The sequence below is a fragment of the Equus quagga genome, chromosome 2 (genome assembly GCF_021613505.1).
Source record: "Equus quagga isolate Etosha38 chromosome 2, UCLA_HA_Equagga_1.0, whole genome shotgun sequence".
NCBI classification, from domain to species: domain Eukaryota; kingdom Metazoa; phylum Chordata; class Mammalia; order Perissodactyla; family Equidae; genus Equus; species Equus quagga.
In genome coordinates this window covers 110325398-110347420 of record NC_060268.1, presented here as the reverse complement: position 1 = coordinate 110347420, position 22023 = coordinate 110325398, and the positions used below count along the sequence as shown (strand labels likewise).

The window sequence follows — 22023 nt, the reverse complement described above, 5'->3', positions numbered from 1 at the left end:
AAGCAGAATGTGTGAACTTAACTGCTGTGCTACCGGGCCGGCCCCTACATTTTTACATATTTTCAAAGTAACAAAATACTTAAATTTTCATTTTGACTCAAGCAGGTAATGGTCAAAGCCACCTTTGCAGACATGTTTGCCCACAGCAGTGGAGCTCTCCTGGGCGGGACATCAGCACACCCTGACTCACGCCACACCGGCTCACGCCTTCTGGACGCTCTGTCCCCCTCCCCCTCTGGCCAGTCTGACCATTCTTTAAGCCCCTGGTTCTTGGCTGTTGGAGAGTCACAGACCTCTCTGAAAATCTGGGGAAAGCTAGGGACCCTGTCCACAGGAGAAAGAGGTATATCCACATCTTCACGTGAATTTGGCCTGTGATTTAAGGCACTCCCTTCCAGATCACAAGCCTCTCCTGTTCAGCCACACACAGGCCTCACTTCGTCCACACAATTGCTGTGACTCCCACAGTTCACAGCAGCCTGTGGCTGAGACTGCCATGCTCTCGACACGTCACGTGTGCTGCTTTGCCTGATTCCAGGAGTTTGCGTGTTGTTTAGGACATCTTCACAGAGTGTGCACTTCTCAAGGACACAGACCACACCTCTGCCTCAGATGCCTGAGTACCAGTCAACCGTACATCTGCCGGATGTGGATGGAGACCCAAACGCGTGGCAATGCGGCCAGTCATGGTAACCGTACAACGCACTGCGGAGTTCCAGAAACCAGTGCCTGCCAGCAGTCAGCAGCAGAGCCGAGCTGGGTCAGGCCACCAGGCGGAGGGCAGGGCTGCAGGGACAAGGCTCTGCCACAGCTGCCCCTGCACTCAGAGCAGGGAGGGACACCCGGCCAGCAGTTGGCACCTTCAAGGAACCTTCTTACCTCTGTGGGGCCCTTTACCTCACAAGGGCCTCCGGAAGGTTCAGATGAAAGGCACCACCAGGCTCTTGTTTCTAAACAGAGAAATGGGCTGCAAGCCCTAGGAGGTCACGATTCAATGAGCCGACCCTTAGGGGCAATGGACACGACGCTGTCAGTCCAACCCTCAGCAAGTGGGACTGCTTCCGGCAGCTCCCAGGGAAGTGACGTGTGCAAACCCCAGCAGGGGAAAATGGTCGCCATGTGAGTCTTTCACCCGCCATGACAGAGAGAAATGCCCCGGGGTACTTACCGGTATTTGAGTAATTCTGGAGAATATTTTGACTTGGCTTTGAAAATCACCTGCAACGACAGAAAAATATGGCAAGTTGGGGACACAATACGATGACACCAACACGCTGATCTCATCGCTTGGAAACCCCCTTTCCCTTCGTGCCCAGGCGTGGGGGTGCAGTTTCTGAAATTGAGATGTCTGCTTTGAGAGAAAGTTTGTTAAGGGGCACATTTTTTAGGCTGTGCATACAATTTTAAAATAAAGGTATTTAAAAATGGTTAAAAAAAAAAAGTAAAGCCATTACTCGTCTACTACTGCCAAGTACTTCTCTTATTTTCAGATTCACATTTGAACCTATACTTCTCCTAGAGATAAACAGTCCATCCTCATACTTTACGAGAATTTTCACTGGCATCAAATTAATGTTGTTGGAGTACTGTGTCCATTTACCACACCTCACGCTTTGCAGCACACTTAAAAGGTCCCTGGACTATGGAAGTCTGAAACTCGATCATTTTCTACAGGAGAAAGGTTGTGTGCTGGAATTTCTCCAGATCCTCAGCAGCCTGCACAACTGCTAAGGCGTCTGTGAGGACACAGCGGCCGGCCTGGTGGAGGCTCCGAGAAGGCGAAGAGGAGAGAGAAGTGTGAGCTCAAGCTCCAGCCCAGTGCTATGGCTGTGTGTGCGCACAGTGTGTGCACAAAGCTTCAGAGGGAGGCCCAGGCGGGTCACGGTCACTCGGGTGTCAGGGGCCGGCCGGGGGCTGGAGGAGGAAGGTGGAGGAGCAGAACATATGCTCATCATTTGCCATCCTGGATCCCCAGTGTTTAGGGGGAGGGGAGCAGCACTGGGAGAAGGAAAGGAAGGGTGTGGAAGAGTAGAAAGAGAGCACACTTTCTCAGAGGTGATCTGGGGGGCACCAGAAGACCTGCGTTCCTGCCTCCAAGCACAGCCCCTGCGCCTCGGCCTCAGCCTTCCCTGCGCTGGCCCCGCAGGCTGCAATGTCCCTGGCCCCACCTCTCCTCACTAACTCCCCAGTCACACTCTTCTCAGCTCTCTTTGCACTTGGTCCTTCTCTCAGGATTTGCTCAGTCCCTGCAAAGATGTGTCTAAGGGGGGAGCCACTGCCTGAGGTGTAAGTAGTGAGGGACCAGGAAAGAGGATGGGGAGCAGGAGCATGGTAAGTGGGAGGGGAGGAGGGGCAGGCAGCTTGGGGACCCGGGGGCACACAGGGGTTAGATCCCCTTGTCTGAGGAGGAAGCAGCGAGAAACTGGTTTGCTGCAGGGAGGGTTGAAAGAAAGCCCAGGAAAACCCTTGGGGGATCCCAAGTGCCCGGCCCAGTCTGCTGGTGCAGATGTCACAAGGGGTGGGGACCCTCCAAGGTGACTCTGGCCCAATTCCCAGAATACCTAGGCAAGAGGAGAAGGCACTTCCATTTGGGAGCCTTTAGAAGACCTTCTGCCGTGGCCTTCAGTTGTGGCTCTCAGACTTAGGAGTGCACAAGAGGCACCTGGGGACCGTGTTAAAGATGCAAGTCCCACGGCCCCACCTTCAGAGATGCCATCGGTGAGGTGGGGCAGGCCCAGGAATCTACATTTTAATTAAGCTCCCCACCCAGTGTGATTCCGACTAGGCTAGCCCAAGGACCACCTCCAGAGAAATGCTGATCTAAAGAGAATGAAACAGCCTGACCTCATACTCTTGAATAGCTCTGTAATCTCTAATTTAAAACAAATTGAAACAGGTGATAACAATAGTCAGACGACACCAAGAGGTCAGGTATGGTGCTAGGAGCAGAGACGAGGGCAGCTCCAAGTCCCGGGCCAAGCCCACGGAGACGCACTCACGCCGCATGTCCCACTCCAGCACTGAGCTGCCAACCGAGGCCTCCAACCCACAGAATCCACATCTGGGGGAGAGAAAGGAACCCCAGGAATTCCTACAGGTTTTACAATAAGCAAAGCCACCCCCCACCCCTTTTTAAAAACACGTTTTCAGAGCTTCACAGCTAAGCCTTCCACACTTATGGCAGAATTATCTGCTTTCTGACATGAGTTTTGTCTCTGTCCTAAATTTTCTCTGGAAGAAGGGAGGAGGTAAGGGTTTACATCATAAATAAACTAAAGTATCTGGTAATAACACAAATAGATGGCCTGAGTACATTGCTCTTACTTTAAAAGGGTCCTGAGCTCAGCTTTAGCTGACAACCTCCCTTGGGATTTTCGGCAAGTCACTCACCTTTGGCATTTCTCTGCAGGCCACAGGAGAAAGGTTACAAAACAACCTCTCTTAGGAACAAGGAATAGATTTATACACCATCCAAAGTTCTGTTACAACATGTAACACTGATTCGCCCAACATATAGCAACACCCGCTCTCAGAAGCACGCTCCTGGTTACACAGCACTTGGTGAACCTACTTTCAATAAGTGAGAGACTTCACAGATATCAATCAAAGCGAGGGGAAGAAACTGCAGTGTCTTAAGAAAGTGCCTGACCTTGTCAAGGAACTATGCAGATACTGTTTTAGTATCCTGCCACACTCGGGGCTTACTCAGTGGCAGGTCACTCAGTTCAAGTCACTCCATTTACGCTTACACACGGTGGCCTCTAGCAGTGCTCCCGGGCACTGCCACAGGGCAGCCCATGGGATGGCATCCCCTCTGCTGTGGTCCAACTAGGGGACCTGCCCTATGACTCCACTCTGTGCAAAGTGCCACCAGGCATGAAAGAAAAATATGACCAGTCCTGCCTTCAATAGGCTTCTAGTCTCCTGGAGAGCTAAGACTTGGACCGAGGAGATGAAAAGAGGAGATGCAAAGCCGAAAGGCTCCAGCCTCTGACGGTCAGAGCTCAGGTCACTATTTTGCGAGACGTGGGCTCAGCCCCGTGGCGGGGCACGTCAGCTCTTCTCTCCTCGTTGGCCACATGCTGCCTCATCTTCCACACGCAGCTCCTGGTCCCACAGGATGGCATGAGAGAGCAGGGGCAGATCAGGGTCAACTCATGGCTAACTTGGCTCCCACCTCTCAGCCAACGCCAGGTCCCCAGGGCCTGGGACCCACAGAATGACACACCTAGCCAACAGCTGCAGAGGCAGGTGCACTCTCTTAACTGGAAGTACAGCCTACGTCCCCACCATCCTCCTTTATGAATAAAACAGGACACATTTCTTTACCTCCCTCAGTTCCTGGCCCCTGAAGCTCCATCGGCACGTTTGGTGGCAGGTAGACTGAACGGGTCAGGGGTGGCAGGATGGCCTCTAAGGCCAGCCTGGACCCCAGAACACCCTTCCCGGAACACAATAAAGGACAGCGTTCCCAGACACGACTGTGAAATATTTGGTCCAGGATTCAAGCCTCATGAACAATCATACACTTTGCCCTAACAATTCCACTTACGAGAATTTATTCGGAGGCAGGGCTTCTCAAGGTGTTCCCACAGAATCAGGAATTAATAAAGGTTACTGGAAATAAGTGTCAAGTGACCAAATTTAGAAACTGCTAGACTAAACAGCTTTTCCCTGCAGGAATTCCGAAAGCCTTTAAGAGGCTAATCTATGCCGTGAATCTTCACGTGAAACACGTGGTCTGCAGCAGGGTTACAAACTTACTTGTCCATTTGAGGTCTTCCGGATGAGTATTCCAGGGAACAGAGTTTGGGAAACACTGCCCTGTGGCACTAAGCACAGGTGATGTTCACTGTAGCTTTAATAATAGTAACAGTAATAATAACCACAACAAATGAGAAGCAATGATAACTTTAAAGTGATACTCAGCCTGTGAATGCAAACACCAACCAAGCACAACATGGACACCTCACTGAGCACGAGGGTCCATTGGGTTAAGCGCTCTGCCCCAACGGGGACCCACAGGCCCACCCTGGACAAGGACTTGAGCAACGAAAGATGGGGAGACCCCATAAAACTCAAACTCATACCATCATTAACTCCACATCTCTGCCTGGAGGGAAAAAAAGAGCCCCAGGTACGGCACAATCTGATATTCAGGAAATCAGATTATTCTCTCTAAGCAAAGGTCAAGCGACAACATCAAGATAAAGCTCTGCCCACTGCTTATAATTTGTGACAAGTATATCTCTTGGATTCAGCTGGGCCCATTCAAGCTGTGCCTGGAAACTCCTCCTTTATCCTTCAAGTTAATCCTTAAACTTAAGTTCTTTAGCGTTGTATTTGAACTCCTGGCATTTTAAACTGACATATATAAATAAATAAATAAACAAATAAATAAATACACACACACACAAACACACACACACACACACACCGGAAACATTTCTTTACTTTCCACAGCTCCTGACCCCTGCAGCTCCATCCACACATTTAATGGCAGGTGGACACACACGCAAATATATATATATACATATATATGTAATTACAGTATAATTTTTGCCCTCATTAAACTGCATAAATGTCTGGACCAAGTTTTCAAAAAAATAAATCCAAACTCTCCTTCCCGCCCCACCCCCACCCCGTCTGTGCTCCAGGAGGCTTCACTGAAGATTGATTACCGCCCAGAACCGGAGCTAACCCTCCTGGGCTGCCTCCCGGTCTCTGGCTGCTGGGATTTCTTATCGGGCTGCCCATCTCCTACAGTCTGTGCTGGCTCGCACTGACCTCAGCAGGAACTCGGCTGGAAGGAGGAGACGGCTCCCCCTGGGGAGGCGGACAAAGATTAATTACTCCCTCATAGTTCACAGAGCTACTGGGAGTGCGGCTCTGCCTGCTCAGGGCAAAACCACACCCGCAAAATTGGAGAGAGGAGACTGCGATTGTGTGAGTGGCTAAGAACAAGCGAGGCCAGATAAAAATTTGAATTGTCCCCACATTCAGATTGGTGGTGTTCACAATGGGTCAACTGACACTGAGCACTGAATGTGGACTCAAGAATTGTGAAAGTAAAGAAAAGTGGGTCCCTGACTTCGAGAAACTCACAACCAGATACAGACATGCCAGTGCTGTGAGGAGGTGTGAGGAGATACAGAGAAGTGTGAGGTCACGTGGAGAGGTGTGAGGTGATATGGGGAGACGTGAGGTGGTGTGAGGAGCTGTGAGGTAGTGTGAGGTGCTGTGGGAGGTGTGAAGTGCTGTGGGAGGTGGTGTGGGAGGTGGTATGGGAGGTGTGAGGTGGTGTGGGAGGTGGTGTGAGAGGTGTGAGGTGGTGTGGGAGGTGTGGGGAGGTGTGGGTGGTGTGAGGTAGTGTGGGAGGTATAAGGTGCTGTGGGAGGTGTGGGAGGTGTGGGTGGTGTAAGGTGATGTGGGGAGGTGTGAGGTGGTGTGAGGAGGTGTGAGTGGTGTGGGAGGTCTGGGAGGTATGAGGTGGTGTGGGAGATGTGGGAGGTGTCAGGTGATGTGGGGAGGTGTGAGGTGGTGTGAGGAGGTGTGGGGAGGTGCTAGGAGACATGAGGAGATGGGGAGGAGGCGGCCTGAGGGCAGCCTGGGAGCCCCGGGGAGGGCAGCAGGGGCAGCGGAAGCCAGGTGAGGGATGTGCACTTCCCTGGGGAGAGAGCGCAGGTTTTCCGTGGAACTAATCCGGTCAGAAACCAGAGGGCCAGGGCGGGGACCAGAAGCAAAGGGCTGGTCTGCGGGCTGAGAGAGACGCTGAAAACAAGGCGCAGGTTTAAAGGCCCATCCGAGAGAGCGCGCACACCAGCGGCTCCCAGGTCTGGGGGTTGGGAAGAAATGGGCAGTGACAGCTAAAGGCCACAGGGTTTCTTTGATAAAAATGTTCTAAAATTGGCGGTGGTGATGGTTGCACGACTGTGGATACAGTGCCCTTAAATGGGGATTGTAAAGAGGGTGAATTCCGTCTCAAGCAACACAAAGGAGCAGAAAGAACAGGAGGCCCAGAGGCAGTGGGCACCCGGGGGGTCAGGCCTGAGAGGCGCCGGGAGGGAGAGGCCAGGGTCTCCATCAGGGCATCGGACGCTGCGGAGGGAGGGTCCAAGGGGACAAGGGTGGCAGGCCCTGGCCTGGCCCAGCCAGGCGCTTGCAGGAGGAGGAAGTGGGAGTGAGAGTTAGCTCGAGAGCAGCAGCTTCTCCTTCCACACGCGCTCGTGAAATGAGAGAGATCATCCAAGGGTGCAGGACCCATTTGTAAGAGTGGGAAACCCAACCATAACGTGGCAGCCTGTGGGCCCCAGAACGGTAGAGCAGAGGGAGGCAGAGGCTGGAGGGCAGGGGGCAGAGGAAGGCGCCCTGGGGAGGGAGGCACACGGCTGGGAAACTGAGGCAGGAAGGAGGGGGCTGAGGGTGTGTCAGGGGACCGCAGCAGGAGGCAGCCGCCTGCCCCTGGACAGGGGCCCAGGGGGCGGGGAGGTCAGGATGGACCCTGGAAGTGAAGGGACAGCCCCAGCTGCCTCTTGGGGAAAGGAAGAAGATTTGTGGGAGGGCGAGTAAAGGAGGGCCGGCCTCCTTCCCCACCCCGCCCCTCCCCTGGGATAACATCAGGCCCGCGGGTGGGGAAGATGCGAGGACAGGAGGCCAGCAGGGCTGAAGACCACAGCGGCCAGCAGCAGCAGCTTCCATCATAAGCTCGGTCGTCCCGCGGAAAAAAAGCCCTTTCCACCAGTCGCAACTTCCTTTTGGTCTCAGCATCATTTCTGCTCTTTAAAAAGTCCACCTGGAACTAATACCAACTAGAGGGAGGCTAGGTGACTTCCCGAAGACCTACTTCAGGTCTGGGGACGCCACTGATGGACCCTGGCTCCTCTGATCCTTGTTCAAGACTGACCCAGGTGGGCATGACATGACGCGCGCAGCGGAGGATGCCCCGGGGGAGGGAGCGCCCGCTCGGGACCAGCCCCCCCCCCCCCCCCCCGTCCCCCGTCCCCCGCCCTGGGCAGCTCAGGGCCCCCTCCCCCAGCTCTGACCCGCGGCCCTGCCCCAGGCAGCTCAGGGCCCCCTCCGTGACCCCAGGCCCTCTGCCTCTCCAATGACGATGACGCAGGAGACTGGCATATGACGTACTTGCTTCGACAGCCGCAGAAAGGCTCTCGGAGCAGCCGCAGGACCTGCCTCGGTGCCCCCATAAATCGCAACCCATGGCGGTCTCTCGAGTCTGTCCCCACCCTGGGAGCCCCGCCTGCCCGTTGCTCTCCCTCTAACCCAAAAGGGCATTCGCTGTCTTAATCATTTCCCCCAACGTCATGTTGGCTGCTCCTGGCAGAAACAGCCCATGCGATTCTTTGTGGGTATGACAGTGTCCCTTGTGCGTTCGGCAAAACTAACAAAAGTCACCTCTTGTGTCCCCAGAGACAGCGTCTGTGGCGACTGAATGCAGCACTATGCTTGCAGACTCGCGCTTCATTCACACCGCTCTGTGCAGCCATTTTGCTTTTACGAATCCCCCAGAGCACGACCCGCGTCTCCGTCTCCACCTCGGGGCGCCGCCCCCTTAGGAACCGACAGGCAGAGGGGATGCCCCACAGTGCTCCCGCCCTCAACAGGGGCCAGCCCCCAAAGCCCGGGCGGCTCCTGGCGCTGCGAGCCGCGGCTCCGCGGACGGGCGGGCTGCGGCCCCGGGGAGCCTCGCAGACACCGGGCGGTCGGAACTCCGTGCACCAGGCACGGACTGGAGTCTGCAGGAGCCAGCATGGCCCTCTCCCTCTCTCTCCCTCTATCTGACTGAGACACATACACACACACACACACACACACACACACACACACACACACGATTTTTAAAAGTATGTATGCAAATTCCTTTGAAAATGTTACAAATTTATGGTGGGTTGAAACTTTACTAGAAAATACATCACATACACACAAAGAAATAACGTAGCCAATACTCATGTACCCACCATGGAGCCCAGTCAACCTTTAACACTGCCATGACGCTCCAATTGTTAGTCTTTTTCTTTTTTTTTTTAGAGGGAGACCAGCCCTGAGCTAACATCTGCTGCCAATCCTCTCTTTTTGCTGAGGAAGACCAGCCCTGAGCTAACATCCGTGCCCATGTTCCTCTACTTTATATGTGGGATGCCTACCACAGCATGGCTTGCCAAGGGGTGCCATGTCCACATCCGGGATCCGTCCGAACTGGCGAACCCCGGGCCACAGAGAAGCAGAACGTGTGCACTTAACTGCTGCACCACCAGGCCAGCCCATGTCTTATTTTTAATAAATAAAAATAACACCACTGAAGGCCCCAGCATCTCTCCCTGGTTCTGATCCTCCCTGGTCTGCAAAGCACCCGCTCTCTGAATTCGGTGGTGTTACGCCCAGGCAGGCTTACACTTTGTATGTGTGCATGTATTCACAAACACTACGTGGTTTTTCACTTCATTTGAAGGTATTAACATCTTCCATACCCTGCTCCAACTTGCTCGTTCACCCATCATGACGTGTCTGTAATGTACAGATATTGAAACACACAGCTCTAGTTCATGCCTTCTCACTAAGGCACAGTATTCCACTACATACTGGCCACAGCTATGTGTCCATCTCTAGCACAGAGACATCTAAAGATGGTTAAGGGTGTGGACTCTGGAGCTGGCTCACCTGGGCTTGAATCCAGGCTCGAGCAATTATCAGCTGTGTGACTTTGGAAAAGTGACCTAACCTCTCTGTGCCTCAAGCATCTCTTCAGTAAAATGAGACTAACAATAGAGCCCACCCCAGAAGATTTTGTGAGGATGAGGTGAATGAATACACATAGAGCATTTAGACAAACGCCTGCCACCTAAGAGACTCTACATAAGTGTTTATGGAAGTGTGGCTGGCCCTGCTGTTCTTATTATTAGTCCCTGTGTATGTTCTCAAACCATGATTCTAAACACACAACTACTAAACTGTGACCCTAGATGCTTTCTTGACCATAAAAGGAACTTTCATACTCACAAAGGTTAGGAACCACTGACACATTTGCTATTTGCTCTTGTGGTCCCCCTGTGCTGCCCACTTCCTGATATATTGGGGAAATTATGCAAACTCTGGCCCTGGTCTTCCCGGGTGACAGTCATGAGTCAGCTGCCTCATTCTGTTTCCACATGAGCATCCTCATTCGCCAGAGCAAGGTGACACAACCATCGGAGTCCCTGAAACCCAGACGTAGGGTTTCTCCCCTTCTGCAGCGGTCCCTGAAGCAGAGCAAGGGACAGCTCTAGGGGACTAGCATTTCAGGCCACCTGTCTGAGACGGCGAGGGCGACGTCTCTATGTCTGCAGACACTGTCCATCCTTTTAAAGCCATGGAACCCCATGAAAGAAAAAGGAGCATGCTGTTGATGCCACATAATTCTGCCAGCGGCAGCCTGAAGCCAAGGTGTGTGCTCTGTGTCCGGGGCTGCCTAGGTGCAGATGCCCCCAGGGAGGCGACTGGGTCCGGGGTCAAATCTTCACTGTGTCACCTCCTGCCTTTGAACTTGGCAAGCACAGAGCTCCAGGAGTGAGGCGGGCTTGCTTCCTGGGCCCATGCAGACCCCGGAACACGGACCCAGCACTCAGGCGAGCATCTTCACACGTGACCCCAGGACCAAGAGCGACACTGCCTTTCCTCGGAATGTCTGCAAAGCCCAGCACCGTGGGAGTATTCTCGGCCTTCTGCAGCCCTCCTGAGAGCTCCACTGTCCTGTCCAGCTGACCGGGGACCTAAGACCCCTCCTCACGCATGTGTGTGTGTGCACCTGTGTGTCTTATCCCCACAGTCACACTGGGAAGCCCACAAGACAGGAGCTGGCCTCACACCTAGCTGGCCCAACCCCAGCCCATCCAGTAAATGATAAAGGGGCAGAGGTCCCGCAAAAGAAGCCTCCACTTGCTGCCTCTCCCGTTCCCAGTCCCCCGTCCAGCTGAGCCCCTCTCTCTCCTCCACCCCTCCATCGGCTCATGAGCCTCCCTGGCCTCATGACCTGAACTGTGACTCCATCCACCAGGCCTACACCAGCCAGGCCGCCCCGAAGCAGCCTGGGACTGATTAAGCCAGGCCAGGCAGGCAGCCCACGCAGGGCAGTGGGGCCAGGGAGGCCCTCAATGTCAACCTAAAGACACACCAAACACAGGCCTTCAGTTTCCCTGCTTTTCTGTGTCACCACTTGTCCCCTGAGAGTCTGGATTCAGGGGCGTGGCTGAAAGACTGCCATGAACCTGCTCTGCTCAGCCCTGATGGACTCTCCACATTTCTGGGCCTCCGTGTCTATCTGGAAGATAAAGGGGTCGGTACAGACATTCATTAGGGGGCCTCCTCCTTTTAAAGCTCGATGACATGAAGACCCTTCCCAGACGGCAGCCTGTGTCCCCGCCCCGGGCGGCCCCACAGGGTTGCTGTAGCCTTGCTTCTAAGTGGGCATGGGCCCCACCTGAAAGGGAGGAAGGGAGGCGGCCCCGCAGTCCCCAGCAGCAGCCCGGTCCTGGCCACCCGCTGGAAACCCACCCTCCCACAGGCGCAGGTGGAGACTAACAACTCGGTCCAGCCTCCCTGGCAGGATTCTCTCTCCAGCCTCATGCATGGAAAGGGCTGTGGCCTCACAAGGTACCATTATGGTTATTATGTTTCCGAACCGCTCCGGCCACAACTGCAGTTCATATTTACCAGCCGGGGCCCTGCCCATACTTGTTCCAAATGTGCTTAAGTAAGCTCGCCCATTATAGCACGGAGGACACTGTTCTCAGCCTAGGAAGCTCAGCTGGGGCTGCACCCAGCCAGGCCCGAAGGTTCCGTGAAGGCAGGCCTCCGTGCCACTGCAGCAGTGTGTCCTGTCCCACACTGTACCCTGATCCTTGGGGCAAACTATGCACAAATGACAAAATAAGTTAGCAGTGAAAATGCCTGTTTTTTTTTTCCCTCTGCCACAAAATAACTTTCTGCTTCAGAAGTGAGGAGGATTCTGAGGTTTCCTGGAACTCTTGTCCTGGCTGGGAGCAGTTTGGTACTTGTTATGCACCGAATGTCTGTGTCCCCCCAAAACTCACGCATTAAATTCTTACACCCCAATGTGATGGTATGAGGAGGTGGAGCCTTGGGGAGAGGATTGGATCCTGAGGGAGGAGCCCTCATGAATGGGATTAGTGCTCTTATAAAAGGGACCCCCAAGCGCTCCCTCTCTGCCTTCCACTCGGTGAGAACACAGGAGAAGTCGGCAATCTGCAAGCAGGAAGAGGGCCTCACCAGATCCCAGCCGGGCTGGCACCCTGATCTCGGACCTCCAGCCTCCAGACTGTGAGAAATAACCTTCTGCTGTTTAAGCCCCTAGTCTATAATACTCTATTGGAGCAGCCCGAACAGACTAAGACAGTGTTAGATGATGCTCCATGTATCCTGACCTGAGAGAAAGGCCGGCGGTACCTCCTTGAGAGGAAGTAACACAGTGACAGGAACTGCTTGCTGGAACCGAGACCTCAGTCTGCCCCTGGAGCTGCCAAGCAGAGCCTGTGGGACAGTGACCAGGATGGTGAGGGACAAACTCACAGCCCATCAGAAACAATGAAAGGAACGGGGTGTCCCACCCTGAGCAGAGAGGGCTCGGGGACTCGGGGAAGATATAACACATGCCATCAGATCTGTGCACAGGCGTGTGTCAGGGGAGGAGGGCTGACATTGGCTCTGTGTGGCCCCGGGGTAGGAACGGGAGCTAACTAGCCTTCCCCCCAAGCACTGCCTTTCCAGCCTGATGTTGGTCTGCACCGCAGGAAGCTGCTGGAACAAACCAGGGCAATGAATTTGACTTATACTTAAACAGTAGCAAAAGCCACTGGTTCTTTTCAAAGCCTGTATCGTAGAGGAAGAATCACAGAGATGAAGGAGTGAATTAAGCCCCCAACCTTCTATTGGAAACACTGCATACTTCACGTCACCACTGTAAAGACGGTCACTAAGTAACATCGGCCAACGGCACAAAGGAGACATTCTTTACCCAGTCTGTCTTCCCTGCTCAACGCTAAGTCCCATGAAGGCAGAACCACGTTTGACCTTAAGCCGGTTTGCACAGCATCTAGAGAATAACAGGCACACACAAACCCGTGATGAAGCAAGCTAAATGTCCATCAGCGGAGGAGCGGGTCAACAACTGTGTCCACGCTGACAATGGAGGAGTCCCCAGGCCTAAAAAGGAATGAAGCACTGACATACGCTACAGCACGGATGAACTTCAAAAACATTATGCCAAGTGAGAGAAGCCAGACACGAAGGGCCACTTGTTGTATGATTCCTTTGATGTGACATATCCAGAATAGCTAAATCCACAGGGACAGAAAGCAGACGGGTGGCTGCCAGGGGCTGGAGTGAGGGAGATGAGGAGTGACTGCTTAATGGGTATGGAGTGTCTTTTTGGAGGGATGAAAATATTCTGGAACCAAACAGAGGTGATAGTTGCATAATAATGTGAATGCACTAAATGCCACTAAGTTGTACATATTAAAATGGTTAATTTTATGTTATATGAATTTCACCCAGTTTAAAAAACACACTTGCTGAATGAATGAAATGAGTCTTCTTGTTCCAGTCCAAACCTGTGTTACCACGTGAAAGCTGGGAGGACGAGGACCTCCGCGTGGACAGAAGTGCGCCATCTCATCAGGACAGGAGTGCGGTCCTGACCGGGGCCTGGGCCGTGGGGAGTCAGTGTTGCTCACGCTCATTGCTCTGTCTGCCACTGGCCAGGCACAAGAAACGACCATCACATCACCTGATGGGCAATGTGACCTCTGACAGCTCTTAGGTGTGGGAAGCGGGCAGAGCGGCATATGAGGTAGGGTGTAGCCCAGGGAGCTGACTCCATTGTGTGTAGACGTTTACTCTGTGTATTACAGACTGCGTAGCTTAGCAAGCATGTCTGCCCTTAAAAGGGGAGGGAGGTGCCAATGACGTCATAAGATGTCCAGCCTATCAAGGCCCCAGGTCTGTGTACTCAGCCCTCGGCAGGCAGGGGAGAGGTTGCCTTTTGTGCGCTGCGGTGGCAAGTGGCTCATGGCACTCTCTGTTTATGTCTGTCCTTTCCAAGAGTCAGTGGACCTTCCAGGCAGAAATCCCAACTTACTGTCTCTGACCCCAGACACCTGAGTGCAGGTGATCGATAAGATTTGTTCAGAAAGGACACTAACCACGAGATGAGAAGCTAAAAGCCCATTTCCAACTTGCCCCAGCAAGAAAAGAATAAAGGTGGGGTGGGGGCTCGGGGACAAACACTGGGTTTGTCCTAATCTTGTCCCAAGGACCAAGTGCAGCCCACAGCCTGTTTTTGTATGGCCTGTGAGAATAGTTTTTATCTTTTAAAAGAGATGTTTAAAGAGAAGAAGATGCAACAGAGGTCCTGTGTGGCTCACAGGCCTGAAACACTGCCACGGGCCTGTCTCCACGTCGTTTCTTGCGGCCTCTGCACGTGAGTCTGAGGACATGAACCCACTTGTACAGTAAAACAGCCTGGCCTTCACCTGTCCTCCTAGGTTAACAGACTCCAAACTGTAGCCACAGGACAAACAGAAAGCAAAATATTGACAAGCCTTTGCAGACCTCCGTGAATGCCCACGTGCCAGGTATTGTCCGAACTGTTTGCTGAGGCTATTTCTGTCCTGAGAAAATGGACCTGCCAGAAAGTCAGGGCGGAGGCAGCGCCACAAACCAGGAAGAGGTCCTCTGCTCTCATGGAACCGCAGGGCGAGCAGGAGCCACTGAGGAAAGCAGCTCTCGGGATCACGACTGGCTGCAAAAACCTAAGACTCTCTCAGTGATGTTCTTTTGTTTTGTCCATGTTCTTCTCTGTCAGCCCGTTCCACACTGCCCCACCCATCACCTCCAAGGTGGTCAGCTTCTGGGTAATTAGACGAGGGACACATCACAGCCCTCTGTGGGAGACTGCTGGACACAGCCCTGGGCGACCCACCTGAGGAAGGAACCGAGCCTCCGGACAGTGCATTCTCCTGCCTCCCTGCTGGGCCCCGCTTGTGGGACCCAGGAAAGGCAGGGAGAAAAACCCTGTAGGCGCGAGTGCATGTGGGACCCAGACGGAGGCTCCCAAGCCACGGCTCTGTGCTCGTTGCACAAGGACAAAGCTGGCAGCGCAGGTCGGCCTCGCTGTTGGGAAATCAAGACTTCCTGGTCAATGGGGGTGGATGTCTTATGAGAGTCTAATTGTTCCCACAAGCACGGAGGGCATTAATGAGACGAGGTTCACCTGAAGTTGGCAGGTGAACCCTATGGCACTGAGGCAGCAACAAGGGGGCAGAGAGAATAAAAGGCTAGTGCGCTGAGGGGAGATCCTGGGCAACTGGGCTGTTAAAACGAGAAGGCTCCTTCCTGGGGGAAATTTTTAGAAGTAAAATTAGGAAGCTACTTCCTAGGGTGCTGGTAATGGGTGCAGACTGAAAGCAATAAGGAAACTTCTCTTGGTCGTGCATGTGCAAGCACTCACACACATACAGGCACACACAGGCACACGGGCATGCCCTCACACAGACACAGGCATGCACACACGCTCACATAGGCAAACGTACACGGGCATGCATACACACAGGCACACACACACAGGTATGCACACACACTCACACAGGCACATGTACACAGGAATGAACACACGCGCACACACATACACTCAAGTCTGGCATCTGTGAGCCCACTGAGTGACCACAAGGAGCCAGTGCCAGGGGCCGGGAGGCCAAGGTGTGGTGCACAGAGCTGAGGCCAAGCATATTCCCTGCCCGTGTGACTGTGTGGTCTTGGTTTTGAAGTAACTGAGGCACTTGGGGACTGGCAAAGGCTTGCCTTGTGTGTTCCTAAGCTTCTTACTTCTTTGTAATCACCAGGAGGCCCAGAAGCTTCCCTCTTCACGACTCCTCGATTAGGGCGGGCACACAATAGGTATCCGGTAAACACTTCTTGATTAAACTGACTGCCAAGAGCCACAGTGAGTCTTATCCTCAGGTCCCCCCTCCCTTTTCCGGGGGTGGAGAGAGGGTCCCTGGGTTGGATCTTCTGCTGCCTCCAGTTCTCCAACAGCAAGGAGAAGGCCTGTGGCGCAGTTGAGCTGGGGGTGGTATGCACAGCACGCACAGGCTCAGAGACGCCGGGCCTCGTCCTGGCTCTGCAGGACCCCAGACAAGTCTCTGGAATTCTCTAGGCCTCAGCTGCCTTATCGGGAAGATGAAGGGCGGAGCCACCGGACCTCTGATCCCTTCAGCCCTCGGTCTCAGGAGCCGCAGTTGTGAGGAACTGCTAACTTCCATTCTCTCCCTGAGGCTGGGCCATGCATCACTGCCAATTTACAAACATAAAAGTTGCAACCTGGTGGCAAAAGTCATGTTGATGACATGGTGGGTTGATAAAGGGCAGAGGCAGAGCTGGGGCCTGACCTTCAGGACTGTGGTTTGCTGTCTGAGCAAGAACCTAGGTTCCGCTGTCAGGACACGTCGAAGGAGCATCTCAGCGGAGGGGGAAGAAGAGCGCAGCGATGTGGCGCTGACGGCACCTCCTTCACCGGCTCCCGCCCGGGGCGGGGGCACTATGGTTTCTGTTTTCCTGGTAAAGAAGGTCAGTAACTGGCCTGGCAGCCACACGAGGGGCAAAGCCAGGATGTGAACCCAGCTCTGCCCACAGGGTCCCTTCCACTCCCAGAGTAGCCTCCTCATTCACAGGCCTCTGCTGGCCCACCTTGAGCCGCAGGCCCCTACCATGAGCCACAGGCCCCCACCATGGGCCTCAGGCCCCTACCATGAGCCACAGACCCCCACCATGGGCCTCAGGCCCCCACCATGGGCCGCAGGCCCCCACCAGGGCCCCCTTGCAGCTTCCTGGCTGCCCTCTAAGGCGTGATACAGTGCCGGCTCCTGCGTCAGCATCCATTAAGCACACTACCTCTTCCCCCACCAAGAGGGTTCACTTCTCCTTTCCCTTCCTCAAACTACCCTACTGAAATGGCAGGAATTGGTCACAGGCTTTGAGACAAGGTTGAATGGGGAGAAGCTAAGCCTGCTGCATCAGACCAAACTCAGGAACCCCAAGAGTCTGCGGTGCAGAAGCGTAATTCCGAGGGAGAACAGCTGGGTGACAGAGCCGCTCAGGTGTTACCAAGCCCACTCCCACACCACCACCCTCCACCCCCTCAGGACCCTCCACCCCAGCTCTGCAGACAGGCCTGCCTTGCCCAGGGCCACCCTGGCACAGAAGCTGGCACCTTTGCTTCTGAGCCTCTACTCTAGAGCCTGGTGATAGGGGCACCACAATACCTCATGCAGAGACCCCCACATGCCTCAGGTCTCGGGGCCCTGCCCCACTCTAAGCCCCACTAAAAAGGCAAATTAACATGGTGCTAGAAGAACGGGCTCTGAAGGAAAGGCCGCGGTTCAAGCCTTGGCCCCACGACTCCTGGGGCAGCAGGTCCTGAGCGGGAGCCCGGCTGACCCCCAGAGTTCACACCAGGGCCGGAGCTGGAAACAACAGGTACTCAATACTCCGTGTTCCAGGGAGAGCCCCAAACATTTGGGATCAGGTGGACACACACCACACACAAGGCCTGCTAAGAGTCGGCAGAACCAGTCCTTCCAGCACCCACCTCCCCGCCTTCACAGCCTGTATGAGAAGGTGGAGAGCGGAGAAAGAGAGTCAGCAGCCTAGTGGCGGGAGAGCAGTGTCACATGGGAGATGATGGCCCTCACCCCAGGTCAGTGAGGAGAAAGCTCCACGGGAACTGCTCAGGCGGATTAGGAAGAAAGGGGACCCGGTCCCCACCCCCGGGATAGATGCTTGCTGAGCTGGGAATACACAGGCCCATCAGGTGTAGACATCAGAGCAAAGTGGGTTGTGGAGAGTGAGTCATGGCAGAGGCCAACCTATGCCACATAGGTCTGAGGGCACCTGGAACTCAGAGGGCGCTATCTGCTTCCACCAGGGCTTTCTGCAGGTGGCAGTGCCCCTAGGCAGACAGAGAACGAAAAGGGGCAGATGGGGGCCTGGAATGAGACACTCGGTTGGCACCAGCCCATAATCTAGGTGGCCTCATTGGAAGAAGGGCCTGGAATGGAAGGAAGATGGGCAGAGGGAGCCAGGATAAAGTTGATCTCAGGATGCAGACACGGCCACATGGCAGAGCCACCCAGAGAAGCAGAGAGAGACCTAGAGGTGGACAGGCAGAGTTGCCCAGAGGTGGAAAGGCAGGGAATCACCTGAGACAGCCCTGCCCGCTCCCTGAGCCAGCCCCAGGAAAGCCAGGTTCTGAAGGGGGAGGGGAGAGGCTAAGAGCACAGGACACATCCTGCCTCTCCAAGCCCTGGAGCTCTAAGCCCGGCCCACGCTGGATAGGCGCGGACAGATTTACGCCGGATGGAAAGCTTTAATAAGTGAATATGACTGGAAAGCTATAGGATCTGCCTGAGAGATCACTAGGGGGTGGAAAGAGACTTCACCTAGCAGAATTTTAAAATAGTGATTTGTGAAAAAAGTCAATCAAATTGAGCATGCTCAATTATCGGGTTACCCTAAGATGTGTGTCATTGGCAGGCAGGGGCTGCTTACAGCTGCGCAGGGTGTGCACTGCACGAAGGCATCCACCAAGGTGGGTGGTGGAGGGAGAGGAAGGCCTGGACCACGGCACTCCAATGTCCAGGACACGTGTACTCAGAGCGGTGCCACACAGGCCACAGGGCACTGCAGGCAAGTTTCTGCATCTCTCTGAACCTCAGAGAAGAGAGTAATGACACCCTTTTTACAGGGTTATCAGTAAGGCTTAAGTGACAGGAGTAAAGACACCTCCGGCACACGGCCAGGAATAAGGGATGTGATAACAGAGAAAAGCTTCCTCCCCTCTTGGAACCCCCTTCCAGTTCATTCCCAGTTCCAAACTTCTGCCACGCTGCTCCCTTCCCTCTGCCCTTCCCCCCTTCCCACCCAGCCTCCTGGCCACCAGAGCTGGTGCAAACCCACCTCTTCCTCGAGGACTCAGGTCCCACCAAGTCTCCTAAACCTTAAATATATGCGCCCTTACACTCCTTGAGTCGTTACTTAACTGGGTCATATACATACTTTGCATCTCCCCAAGCTGAGGTTCAGCTCCTGGAGAACAAGGTGTTACCTGTAGAGTAGAGCATGTTTCCCACTGTAAGAGGTTTCAAACGCTGTACCACCAAGGATAAGCCTTACACTCAGACGTCACACGTGTGGGTGTGACTCTGGGCTCCACCGTGCACTGGCAGTGTGACCTTGAGTGAGTCATTTAACCTCTCTGATCCTCCTATCAGGACTTTCTTCAGAGGGTTGTTGTGGGGAATTCATAGGACAACCCGCTTAGAACTGTGCCTGGCACATGGGACATGCTTAATTGTGAGCCGCTAACCCTCTTCCCTGCAAAATCTGATTTACTTGCTCTGAGCCAGGGCCCAGGCAGCAATAATTCTTCAAGCTCCCCTGGTGATTCCCCTGGTTGAGAACCCTGACTGAGAGAGGCGTGTGGGAGGCGAGAGGAAAGCGGTTTATAACTCCCCAGGAGTCTCAAGAGGATTTGTCAGGAAGCCAAGGAATGGCTTTGCTCTGCCAGGGTCTGAGATGCCAGCGCTGAGGGACCACCTTCTCCCGCCGGCCACCCTGGAGACATGTAGAAAAAAAGAGCTGAGAGTTGTTCAGAAGCCTGGGCGGTGGCTTGGACCTCTCAGCTTGAGTGGCTGCTGGCCTGGTCACTCTTTCCCTCACTCAGCATTTACTCGCCAACCAGCAGATGGTGCAGAAAGCATGCAGGCCTGCCCCTCACGCAACTCCCTGGGCAGAATTTGCATGTGATGACCAGAGATCCACAGCAGTACCCCATGTTTCCCTTTTTTTTCCCCTCAAAAAGGGGCAAGAATAAAGGCCTCAATATGCAATATGACCATTCCCACAGTTCTTGAAGTAACACCAACCCACCTGCCTTTCGTAGTTTGCTGGAACCACCCCTTTCGATCCAATTAAAGAGCTGGAGTGTCTGCAATGTGGCTGACTGCCTGAACTGGTTTTCGGCTTAAAAGTAGTATTTGGACAGATCATACACATTACTCGTGGGCTGGAAAATATGCTGATACATTGGACTTACAGAAGGCGCTGCAGCAGCTTCATTTTGCTAAGAGTATAACAGCTACTAAGTAGTACATATGCCATTTTTTAGCCAAAAGTATTTCCTCCAAATTTTCAGTCAGGGGCTCCCACCACACCAGGGCAATCCATTCTCTACCTTTTCTTTTCTTTCCTTTCTAAATCAATGACATTTTCTTTTGGGAAACAGGGACACGGTTAAAAGGAATGGAATACCTGCTTGCACAAACCCTCGGGCCATGAGACAGCTCCTAAACCACGCTCACCAGGTGACACGTTTGGAGCCTTCTCCTTGGGCAGAGGCCTAGTGCAAATGGACATTTTAGTGCTTGGAAAGCTAAGGGGAATCAGAGATGATGAGGGTGGTGGCCTTGTGTTATTAAACCTTTATGCAATATTTTACATAATATTTGCAAAGTACTTTACAATTACCGCACTTTCATTAAGTCAATGGCCACAGAAGCCAAGTTAATTCGCACGTTCCCCCATCAGCTTATTAACAACATGCCTCATAAAATGCCTCCTGCGTGCCTGTGAAAGAGCCCCAGTCAACTTTCACGGCTTCTCCCCGTGGGCTCTCAGATGAGCTCCGACGGCACCCTGACTCCCGCGGCAGCAGCTCGGCAGCTTGGTGGTAAGCCAGGCTGTTTTGTTTAGCAATTCTGTGGAATGAGTTAGTAAGCCGGAGTTCAGCAGGATCCTAGGCTGGAGGTTCAAAACATCTCATCCAAACCACAGCAGTCCCGCCCTGCCGTTACTCAAAACTGCCAGCGTCTGGCCCAAATCTGGAGGCCAGCGCGCAGAGGACCCTTCCCAGTTGGGAGCTAGGTGCTTTGGGATGAGGGCATGGAGGAGAAATTGTGGAGCTGAAATCTCTCTGGTGGGCACACCTCCCATTGGTACCAATTGGGACGTGCGCACAAAGACGCGGCCGCGCCCTGCGCAGAGAGGACCCCAAACCCACTGGCTGTGGCCTCCAGCCCCGAGTTTCCTTCTCCGCTGCCTTTTTCGGGAACAGGAGGGCGTTACCTGGGAGAAAGACCTGCAGGTAGGACAGGGCTCAGGCGACCCCACGACCAGTGCCTCTTCCCCGCCCCATCAGCCCTGTGGCTCTGGGACCAGCCCGGGCGGCTGCCGTCGCCCCCGTATCCGGCGCCGCGCGGGGGCCACCCTGCCAGGTGAGCGCCCAGCAGGTGCCTCCCGCCCGTCGGGGCTGCTTCCCGCGACTCACCTGCGTGAAATACAAGTTCATGAGCGTGAGGGTGAAGAACTGGAGGCACACGGGGAAGCAGTAGAGCAGCCAGAAGACGAAGGGGCTGAGCGCATTGGCCGCCACGAAGTCTTTGAAGTAGAAGGAGAAGAGGACGGTCCGCAGAGAGGCCCAGAAGAGGCAGAGGAAAAGGAAGACGCTCTGGTAGCTGAGCCGTTTGTGGCGGTAGCGCAGCACCAGCCAGAGCTGCACGTAAATGAACACGAAGAGCAGCGAGTAGAACACGGTGTAGACGATGGTGAGGCCGAGCTTCACGTAGGGGGGCACGGCCGGGGTCAGCGTGGGCGGCAGCGAGTCGTTGCGCAGGGGGTCCCACGGCGGGGCCTCCATCGGGCCGGGGGCGCTGCGGCGCGGCCGGGAGCGCTCGGGCCTCATCGGGGCTCGCGGCCGCCCCCGCCGCCGCCCCCGCGGGGGTCTCCGCGCATCGCGCTCCGCCCGCAGCCCGGCGACTGGAGGAAAGAAAACAAGCCGCACTTCCTCCCCCGGCACCACATGATTCACTGGGCGGCCTTTGTCTGCGATTGGCAGCCGCGCGCCCGCCGCCCCCGCGCGCCCCCGGGCGCCCCACCCCCGGCAGCGCCGCGCGCCCCCAGCCCCGC

At 54.5% G+C, this 22023-nt stretch overlaps 1 protein-coding gene across 7 annotated transcripts in view; it reads right to left on the bottom strand.

Annotated features, from left to right (window-relative positions):
* GPR137B (G protein-coupled receptor 137B) overlaps positions 1 to 22017 on the bottom strand; it is a 92761-nt gene extending 70744 nt beyond the window's left edge. For all 7 annotated transcript variants that reach the window (XR_006887527.1, XR_006887528.1, XR_006887526.1 and 4 more), the window contains exons 1-2: positions 21386 to 22017; positions 1169 to 1218 (exon numbers count right to left, since the gene is read on the bottom strand). Coding sequence is in view for 4 of the 7 variants with exons in the window: in XM_046653850.1 (XP_046509806.1) it covers positions 1169 to 1218; positions 21386 to 21799 (464 nt within the window). In the remaining 3 variants the exon portion in view is untranslated. The remainder of the gene's footprint in view (positions 1 to 1168; positions 1219 to 21385) is intronic.
* Between the last annotated feature and the right edge of the window lie 6 nt (positions 22018 to 22023).